Source organism: Danio rerio, chromosome 10, assembly GCF_049306965.1.
Source record: "Danio rerio strain Tuebingen ecotype United States chromosome 10, GRCz12tu, whole genome shotgun sequence".
Classification (NCBI taxonomy): Eukaryota; Metazoa; Chordata; class Actinopteri; order Cypriniformes; family Danionidae; genus Danio; species Danio rerio.
The window spans coordinates 11,192,501-11,203,526 of record NC_133185.1 but is presented as its reverse complement, the minus strand read 5'-3'; the positions used below and the strand labels follow the sequence as shown (position 1 = coordinate 11,203,526).

The following is an 11,026-nucleotide window of genomic DNA, read 5'->3' as shown; positions in this document are numbered from 1 at the left end:
CGCTCATTACACTCTCCACAATTAATTACTCAATAACTGCTTTGTGTTTAGACTGTTATTGAAGACTATGTTACGATTCGCATGAGAACACACAAAAAAACTATTTATTCTTAGAAATTATCATTTAATTGTGCAAAATATGATAAAAATACAGCAAGCAGCAGCTACTGCAAAAAAAAAAAAAAAAAAAAAAAACAGAACAAATCAAACGTGAGTCTTTGCTTTTACTTACAACTTTGAAAACTATTTTTCAGTGAAGGTGAAAATTATAATGTCAATAAAATGTAAAATATAAACTATTGTTTTAACTGATAGCAAACAAAGAAGTTTGCATGTATGCATGATAAACATTTCAACTAGTAGAATGCTAAACTGTAGTGATCTAATAAAAAATACAATTAATAATAAAAAAAAAATTTAATCGAAACAATGTGTTTTTGTTTGTCTGTGTGTGTCCAATGACAAATACAAACATTGATATTATTTACAATTCTTATGCATCAGTTGAAATTTGAGTGTAATGCATTTTGGGATATTTTTATTTACACTTGCAATAATTAGAATAGGCAAAAAAAAAATTAATAATGTGATATTTAATTAAATTAAAGTCTCATTTCAGAGGCTGCATCCTCTGATGCATTCAAAGGGGGCTGTGCCATCATGGTGGGACGAAGGCTGTCTCATTTAAATAAAATGTAAAGACTCCTTCGAACGCAGCCTCAAAATGCATTCTTCATTTCCTAGTACTATGTTAAAAACAGAAAGCGTATGACAAGTCTACTAAAAAGTGATTTTATAGACAGTTTACATTTTTATGTGCACATGTATGGATCAAAGAAAATATATTCCCAGCTTTTGTATACCTTGTTTTGTCTTCAGATCACTTAAAACAAGTTTAAAATCAATTTGAAAAAAAAGTCCTTACAAATTTTATTACAGCTTATTAACATCAGCTGCTACTGTTGCTAGGTGATGAAATCTGTCCTCTGTAGGCTAGATCGTCTCATTTTAAAACGCTTGGTTTGGCCTGTGAGGACTTAGAAAGGCTCACCTTTAAAGCCTGCATCCTTCGGAGAATGCAACCTCTGAAATGAGACCTATAGACTGCTTTTGTAAAGTATTTTGTAAAATGTTATGTATTGTTATGATTTAAATCTTGTTTTTCTGCATCATTATATTAAAAACTTAGATTTTTTTTTCTTTTAAAACTATTTCAAAAATGATGTTTAACAGAGCAAGGACATTTTCACAGTATTTCTGATAATATTTTTTCTTCTGGAGAAAGTCTTATTTGTTTTATGTGGGCTAGAATAAAAGCTGCTTTTAATTTTTTAAACACCATTTTAAGGACAAAATTATTAGCCCCTTTAAGCTGTATATTTTTGGATGGTCTACAAAACAAATTATCGTTATACAATAACTTGCCTAATTACCCAAACCTGCCTAGTTAACCTAATTAACCTAGTAAAGCCTTTAAATGTCACTTTAAGTCTTGAAAAAAATCTAGTAAAATATTATGTGCTGTCATCATGGCAGATGAAATAAATCAGTTATTAGAAATGAGTTATTAAAATCATTATGCTTAGAAATGTGTGGAAAAAAATCTTCTCTCCGTTAAACAGAAATTGTGGAAAAAATAATAGTGGGGGCTAATAACTCAGGGGGGTTAATAATTTTGATTTGTCCACTGATCATTCTGAAATCATTTTAATATGCTGATTTTGCTGCTTTATTATGATCAATCCTGATTGCTTTTTAAAATATTTTTCTGGAAACTGTAATAAATCAAAGACTCTAGAATACACAAGACATGTCACTTGTATTATTTTAAATGGGGAAAAGTGTGCCGGTCAATAAGCCCTGCTTACTTGTACAGGAGCCAATCTTCCATCACTATAAACCGGCGTTTCTAAGGGGGACCAGATTTGTGCTTTAACGACAGTTTAATGGTCAACAAACACACTGGAATCTCAGCGAATGCTTGCTTCATACACGTGAACACTGACAGAAAAATATATCCACATAAAGCTTGAAATCTATAACTCTAAATGAACCAAATGCAAGTTTTTTGGTTTTGTAATCTGTATGAAATGAATGCGAGATACAGTCCATCCTTTCAAATGCCGATCACATGCAACTACTCAAACACCCACAAACTTGTGAACAAAGAGTCGCTGTCATTTCTGGAGGAAATTCGCCATCAGTAACAAGTAATGGATTACTCCAGAAGAACAGGGCGATCTGACGAACATTATACAGAGGATGATATTGTGTAACACTGCTGCAAAATAAGGTTGGTGTCATGATCTCATTCCTTTTGAGTGCTCATTCGCAATAGCTTGGGGTACCTCAAAATATGCAGATTTTGTTTGATTCAGACGTTTAGAAATGAAACTTATGAGACAGTTGTTGTTTAATTTCATTGCTGATTCCAAATATGTAATGTAAACGTACGCTTGGCTAGCTGTTTCAAACAATTTGATGTTGCCCCATTCTGACAGAATGCCTGAGCATATTGCCCGAGAGGTGTTTCAAAGATGGCTGCCAAGTGAAATGACTTGCCTTAAAGGGGCTTTGGATAAATTTGGTCAGGATTATTTGATAAACTATATTTGTAACCTCTTCACTGTCACTTCTGGTCAACGTTATATATCCTTGATGTATAAAATATTACCTCTATGTTAAAAAGAAAACAAAAAGAAGTTACAGACTTTACAATATGACAAACGCTTTATTTTTCATAAATTTAGCACATTTACAGTTTCCACTTGAACACGAAATGAAGTAAGCAGCAGCAGACATCCTAAAGAAAACCATATTTTATTAATACAAATGAGCAAATAGAAGAAATTCCAGTTATCAGATCAAGTCAAAGCACATGAGTGAGGGAATGATTTGATTGCTCAACATGGAGATTTCATATTGTAATTTCTAAAACAGACCTTCACTTCTTAAATAAACCATTTGTACTTATTTAATTCTATTAACTTAAATTTGTAAAATATTAATTTAACTATTAAATTATTTAGATTTCATTTTACATGCAATCACTGACAAGCATCTTTAATGCACAGACATTCAAGCTAGTACAAAAAGAAATTAAGACTTTGCTGTCTAAAATACTCTTTTCTGGAAAATATGAGTGATTTCCTCCTGAACATTAAGGCACAGGATGACGTTAAAAACGATTGGACCTTTTTACTATAGAATCAATGATCCATTATAATGAATGATCCCTGAATATAAACCCAGTAGGATCAGCGTGTTGTTGTTTTGTCCTGGAATGCTGATGACGCTGATGTGTTGAATAAAGGCCTGTAAACATTTACCTCTGTTATACTGAAGCTCAGTCTGGATCAGTTACATTCTGGCTTTGTCCTGTGGTGAGCCGTAGATGCCCTTCACGCGCTTGTTTTCAGGGTCGAAGGGAGACTTCAGGTGGGCTGTGGCCTTGTATGTAACGCCCATCCGTTCCAGAGTGAAATCTCCACTGCGCACAAAATCAGGGCTGACCTGCGGACACATTAGGTGAATAAAGTGTTTACATAAATAAATTACCTAAAACATTATAATATTAACAATTTAATTTAATTAAATAATAATAACAACAAAAAATTTATTAGACAGCTTTCCAATGTTATTTTGTCTTTTGATGGTTAATAAATGTTGTTATTTGCTCTGCTGGAATATAAGATATCTGAACATTATAACAGGGTACATAAGAGTTTGACAGGTCAAGCATCCAAAAATATTGCATGTTCCACCTTCCAGACTTAAAAGTTTCAGAGGGGTCACCATATTTTATATATAAAAAAAAATCTTATTTCACTTTAAATCACATTGAATAAAAAAAAAAAAACATTCCAACATACTACTACTACTACAACTGCTAAAACCTCAAATTTTGAAAGAAGAATGGAAATTTTTTAATTAGAAGAACAAGAAAAAACTGCTTTCATTTTGGTTGTCAACATGTGAGGACATGTTCGACTGATCTCCATGCTGAAGTGCACATATTTTTTATACACAAACGTATTCTCGACCAGATTGTGGTGAATTCAAGTGATTAAAACAGCATAGTCTGTTTAAAGGCGATACATTTTTGATACTTTTTCTGTTTCCGGACTTATTCAAGCTTAACTGGCTATGTCTGGCATGCGCAGCAAAACCCATAAGATGGCAGAAAACACGAAGTGGGGTACAGTAGAAAGTAGAATGGAAACTAACCAAGAGCTTGTCCTCCGGGAAAAAAGATAACTAAAACGGAGCTACTCGGGAAAATAGATGAAAAAGCTGAAGCTCAGGCTACTGATATTAAAGCTCAATGTGAGCAACTAAGAGACGAATTCACTACTGTGATGGCTGGAAAGAGAATAACGACACTCGAGACAAGGGTGCTCTCACTGGAAGAAGCTGCTAAAGAGTAATCGAATGCAGTGAGTACTCTACAATGAAAAGTTGCAAAACTTTAAAAAGGTCGTCGCTACTCTTGAAGCAATAAAATGACAATTTGAAAACTAAATCTCATCACAGTAATTTATGCATCACGGGTGTAAAGGAGAGATGGGAAGGAGGAAAGCATATCGCTGGTTTCATTTCTGAGGAGAAAACAAAACAACTGAACCTATTAAAACTCACTACATTTCTTGCTTTGGTTATATGTTTCGTGACTATGATGTGTGATGCTTTTTGCTGTCTCTTTTCTTTTTTGTTTTCCTTTATATTGTCCTTTTAATGTCTGCAGCATGAGCTGATGTTTGTTCTTTTTCTGTATATATATATATATATATATATATATATATATATATATATATATATATATATATATATATATATATATATATATATATATATATGTATATATATATATATATATATGTATATATATATATATATATATATATATATATATATATATATATATATATATATATATATATATAAATGAAGAGTTCAGATGCAAAAACCTCTAAGTGTCGTCTGAAATTTCCATTAAAAATAACAAATTTTCTCAGCCTCCTTTGTTTATGTTGAAATATTTCACTTTAAAGAACAGGAAAAGGACTAATTCTTTGCCATAAAAGTGATTTTACAAAACATAAATTTCAGAAGCCCTTTAGAGGTTGTTTCATCTCAACTCTCGTCATATATAACAACTCATTTCTAATAACTCATTTATTTCATATTTGCCATGATGACAGTAAATAATATTTTACTAGATGTTTTTCAAGAGACTTCTATACAGCTTAAAGTGACATTTAAAGGCTTAATTAGGTTAACTAGGCAAGTTAGGGCAATTGAGCAAGTTGTTGAATAACGATGGTTTGTACTGTAGACTATCAAAAAGAATAAAATTATCGTAAAGGGGCTAATAATTTTGACCTTAAAATTATTAAAAAAAAAAAAAAAAAAAAAAAATATATATATATATATATATATATATATATATATATATATATATATATATATATATATATATATATATATATATATATATATTAAACTGCTTTTATTCTAGCTGAAATAAAGCAAATAAGACTTTCTCCTGAAGAAAAATATTATAGAATTGTTCAATAGGATTGAGATCTGGGCTCTGGATGGGCCACTTAAAGACATTCAATGAGTTGTTGTGAGGCCACTCCACTGATGTTTTGTTTGTGTGCTTTGGGTCATTGTTCTGCTGGAACATGAACCGTTGCCCCAGTCGGAGGTCAAGAGCACTCTGAAGCAGGTTTTCATTCAGGATGTCTCTGAACATTGCAGCATTCATCTTTCCCTCTATCCTGACTAGTCTTCCAGTGCCTGCTGCTGAAAAACAACCCCACAGCACGATACTGCCACCACCATGCTTCACTATTCGGATGGCATTAGCCTGGTGATGAGCGGTGCCTGGTTTTCTCCAAACATAACGTCTGGCATTCACTCCAAAGAGTTACATTTTAGTCTCATCAGACCAGAGAATTTTGTTGCTTATGGTCTGAGAGTCCTTCAAATGCCTTTTGGCAAATTCCAGACAGGGAGTGGCTTCCGTCTGGCTACTCTACCATACAGGCTTAATTGGTGGATTGCTGCACAAACGGTTGTCCTTCTTTAAGGTTCTCCTCTCTCCACAAAAAAATGCTGGAGCTCAGACAGAGTGACTATCAGGATATTTATCACCTCCCTGACCAAGGCCCTTCTCCCCCGATTAGTCAGCTTAGATGGCCGGCAAGCTCTGGGAAGAGTCCTGGTTGTTCCAAACATCTTCCCCTTACAGATGAAGGAGGCCACTGTGCTCATTGGAACTTTCAGAGCAGCAGAAAGTTTTCTGTAACCTTCCTCAGCCTTGTACCTCGAGACAATCCTGTCTCGGAGGTCTACAGACAATTTCTTTGTCTTTATGCTTGGGTTTGTGCTTTGACATGTACTGTCGACCCTGGGACCTTATATAGACAGGTATATGTCTTTTCAAATCATGTCCAATCAACTGAATTTACCACCGGTGAACTCCAATTAAGCTGCTGAAACATCTCAAGAATGACCAGTGGAAACAGAACGTACCTGAGCTCAATTTAGAGCTTTATGGCAAAGGTTTTGAATAGTTATGAACGTGATTTTTCAGGAATTTTATTTTAAATAAATTTGCAGCACTTATTCGCATCTGCAGCTGATGTCAGAACAGCAGAAACTGTTGTCAGTTCACAAACGTCACTTCAGAGATTTCCCAGTACTTCTCTGTTGCAATGGGAATTTCACAATAAATAACCCCGAAAAAGCCAGAGCAAAGCAAACACTACCACTTTCTATGGTATAAATGTAGCGCTACAAAATAAAAGAGAGCGATCGACTAAAGCCTGATTTATACTTCTGCGTCAAACACCGGCGTATGCTACGGCGCTGACGCATAGCCCTTCGCCGTGGCCATCGCCGTCACTGACGTGCACCTCTCAAAAAATGTAACTACACGTCGCAACGACGCGTAGCGTAAGCTCTGTGATTGGTCGGCTTGGTAGCGCTGACGAGTCTGGGCGGGACCGAGAGGCGCGCGAATGGCGCGACGCCGCGCGAGCGATTGTTTACAAGTGTGGAGTCCCGTGAAGGAGCTCCGGATGGAAAGTTTTGTTTTGTGTTTACCTCATAGTTAAAGTTGTTGCACGTCCGCCGGTTCCTGCCTCAAAATGAGCGAGTTTGAGCCACTTGTACATCCCGGAAGTGTTCAGGAAATGCAAAAAAGTATCGAAGAAACTCGACACAGAGCAACATTTACACCTCACTGCCAACTAGCGTTTCGGAAGTGTTAATGCAGACCGGCAGAGACAGCGCGCAGAAGTATAAATGCACAGCCACGCGCGTTGCCTGCGCCGTGGGTTACGCCGGTCACCTGACGCAGAAGTATAAATCAGGCTTTAGAATGTCACTTTTATAATGATTTGTTTAGCTGTAGTTTGAAATGTATGCTGAGAAAATGCAGGTTTTTGTCAATTGTCCCTTTCTTTGGTCTGCTCAGAGAGGCTGATGGCGGCTGATGCACTGAATTCGATGTTCCGAAATTATTAATATTTTAAAATAGGCACTATCCTTATAAATAAACTGCATAGTTGCAATCTAAACTTAAAAGTACATTATGTTGTTCAACAGCTGCAATATTTGTCCTAAATGCTTGTTGCTGTATGTGAGCGCTATATATATATATATATATATACCTTAAAATAAAGTAACAAAAATAAATAAATAAATAAATAAGTGGCACAGTAGGTAGTGCTATAGCAAGAAGGCCGCTGGGTTGCTGGTTCAAACCTCAGCAAGTTGGTGTTTCTGTGTGGAGTTTGCATGTTCTCCCTGCGTTCACGTGGGTTTCTTCCGTGTGCTCCATTTACCCCCACAGTCCAAAGACATCCGGTACAGGTGAATTGGATAGGCTAAATTGTTCGTAGTGCATGAGTGTGAGTGTGTGTGTGTGTATATGTGTATGTTTCCTAGAGATGGGTTGCAGCTGGAAGGGCATCTGCTGTGTAAAAATGTGCTGGATAAGTTGACGGTTCATTCCGCTGTGGCGACCCTGGTTTATTAAAGGTACTAAGCCGACAAGAAAATGAATGAATGAATAAAAAAATATAAATACATAAATAAAGACTACATTAATGCCAAAGAAACTAAAACAGCACTTTGATTCATTTTGCAAATGCATAAAGTGATAGTTTACCCAAAAATAACAATTCTGTCATGATTTAACTTAACCTGCATGGTGTAATTGTTTACCTAGAGAATGTGAGTGAGAAACATTATCTATTTTTTTTTTTTATTACAAATGTACTTTAAGAACCCTTCACTGAAAGGTTCCTTGTATAGCTTACATTGATTTTTTAGTCTCTTTGTACAGAAGTTTTCTGTTTTTAAGTGAATCTTTATTGCTATTTTAAAGGCTGGAAATCAATGTGTCAGCTTGACTTTTTTTATTTTACTCAACAGAAGGGTTAAAACCCACACGAGTGATCTCAGTGTCATTCAGATGATCTATGCTCTCCTCAGCCGTCTCTCCCTCCTGCTTCTCTCTGTCAGGGGCTGCGTCTCTTTTTAATTAAATCTGAAGAAGCTGCAGGCTTTACCCTTTGAGTCCAGATCAAGACGCAGTGGCTGGAAAGCTAGCCTGACCTCTTTAAATGGCCAAATCGCAGTCTTAATGGACAGATTGGTAGATGTCCACTGATGCCTACTAAGAATGAGCAGGTTATGGATGCACTAACTAAAACAAAAACCGCTGTGCGTGTAATAAATGCAGAAGCTCTGGGCAACAGTTGATATGATAATAATGTCTTGATCTCCACATACTCTTGTCAGCATGCATTAAGGACTGCTGAAAGTTTTTGAAAATAATAGCATTATCGCCTCTGTCCAAACTACAAAAATGTGATTTGAGAAAACGGTGACTCATTGAAAATGGTGAATCATTAACTGGAGACTCGCTCTGAAAGTGTCATCTGAATCAGTCAATCCTTAACTGGTGACACGCTCTGACCTGATCATTTGAATCAGTTATAAATTAGTAAATCATTAACTAATACTCATTATGACTGGATTGCCTAAATTAGTGAGTTGTTAACTGAAGACTCACTCCTACCAGATCTATGAATCAGTGAAACATTCACTAATAGTCGTTATGACTGGATCATCTGATTCCAAATCAGTCTGTCGCTAACTAAAGACTCGCTCTGATCTGATCATTGCAATCAGTCTATTACTAACTGGAGACTCACTTTTATCAGATCCATGAATCAGTGAACCATTGACTAATCCTCATTATGACTGGATCGCCTGAATCAGTGAGTTGTTAACTGGAGACTCGGTCTTACCAGATCTATGAATCAGTGAATAATTAGCTTATACTTATTCTGGCTGGATCATCTTAATATGTGGATTGTTAATTGGAGACTCACTACTACAGATCCATAAATCTGTGAATCATTAACTAATATTCATTCTGACTGGATTATATAAATTCACCTAAAGGAATAACCAGAATCAGTAAATCATTAACTGAACTCTCACTATGACCCGATCATTTAAATCAGTCAGTTACAAACTGGATACCCACTCTCCTATCAGATCTTTGATTCAGTGAATCATTTACTAAATCTTAACATGACTGGATCACCTTAATTAGGGAGTTATTAACTGCAGACTCACTCTGACTGGATCATTTGAAACAATGAGTCATTAAATGTAGTCCCTCTCAATATATAAGTAACTGATAAACAAAAGAATTTGTTTTTTAATTTAACCATTTTAACAAATAATTTTCAAAATTATTATTATAATTATTTTGCTGCAATGCCAGATTTTAGGTTCTATTTATAATGGCTCTTAATAGTTCAAGACATCCGGAAGTACTTTTTTGGGAATTTTAACAGATTTATGGGTGTTGAACATCATTTAAGACAACATTAGCACCTGTTAGCTTTAACTAAATAAACCTGAATAATTTTGAGCTTTTGTCATCTTATTTCATCTTACGGGTTTAAAAACATTTTTGCGGTGGGATTAAAATCTGCTGGTAAAGTGATGACACGTCAGTTTCTCATTATTATTCATAGGGATGTTTTCTAATTTTATGAGAAGACCCTGCTTCTTAATTATTCATGACTGCTTGTGCTTTCCGATGACAGACTAATATTAACAGACCCGCTACCTTAGCCTCACATGACACATGATTTAATCGTTCATGAACGGTCGTATGTGTTTGTTTCCAAGATCCACGGGATTTGTTGCATGTTTTTCTCTGCCATGCTGTCAGGGCCACCAATACAGCCAACCTTTTTGTGTGCAGCAAGCATATTTGTCAGGAGAGCTGTACGAGAATTGGAGAATGGCGGACTTTGTCTTTTATCATTTGAGTTCATTACCATTCAGACTATGCATGTGCTGCTACCTGTATGTTCGCACATGTTTTAAATCCTCCAGATTACCGGCAGGGTTAATGGTTAGAATAGATAGGGCAAGAGACCTGCTGCACTACTATCCACTGTGTCTGCATTCAGACCCTGGGGATTGAGGAGGAGAGAAGTCCTCATTTATAGTTTTTATATAATTATGATTATATTTATAAAGATATAACAAATTGTGGTTATATATTATATGAAATTACAAATAGCCTATCGTAGATGTCAAAGCATTAAACTACTTACTGTTTATTTATTTGCATTTTAACTTTGTAAACTATAAAATTATGCCTCTCCTCACATTTTGTGCTGGTGAGCCCAGACAAAAGCCCTTCTTTTTCCCCTGCTCTGTTGGCCACGCCCACTCCTTCCTCTGCTCGAAGTGCTCCATGTCCATCTCGGAGCATTTTTAAAAAATAAAATCAGAGGTAGACTTGAACAGATAAAAGGGTTTCATGACCCTTTAAAGAACCACTTTTGTCAATGTTAAAAACAGTTAAGTAACCCAAAGGAAATTTAAACACTAGGGCTGTGCAATTAATCAAAAATCTGATTTCGGCTTCTAACAATTATGAAAAACCATTAATCGAGATAAAGGATTATTGCATCAT

General features: G+C 35.5%; 1 protein-coding gene across 4 annotated transcripts in view; it reads right to left on the bottom strand.

Annotated features, from left to right (window-relative positions):
• Window positions 1-2,707: 2,707 nt before the first annotated feature.
• The window catches only part of sardh (sarcosine dehydrogenase), a 156,140-nt gene continuing 147,821 nt past the window's right edge, over window positions 2,708-11,026 (bottom strand). For 2 of the 4 annotated variants that reach the window (XM_073913683.1, XM_073913684.1), the window contains 2 exons: window positions 3,330-3,513; window positions 2,712-2,803 (listed from right to left, as the gene is read on the bottom strand). In XM_073913683.1, coding sequence (XP_073769784.1) covers window positions 3,361-3,513 — 153 coding nt within the window. In that variant the 3' untranslated portion in view covers window positions 2,712-2,803; window positions 3,330-3,360. 4 annotated transcript variants of the gene reach the window in all.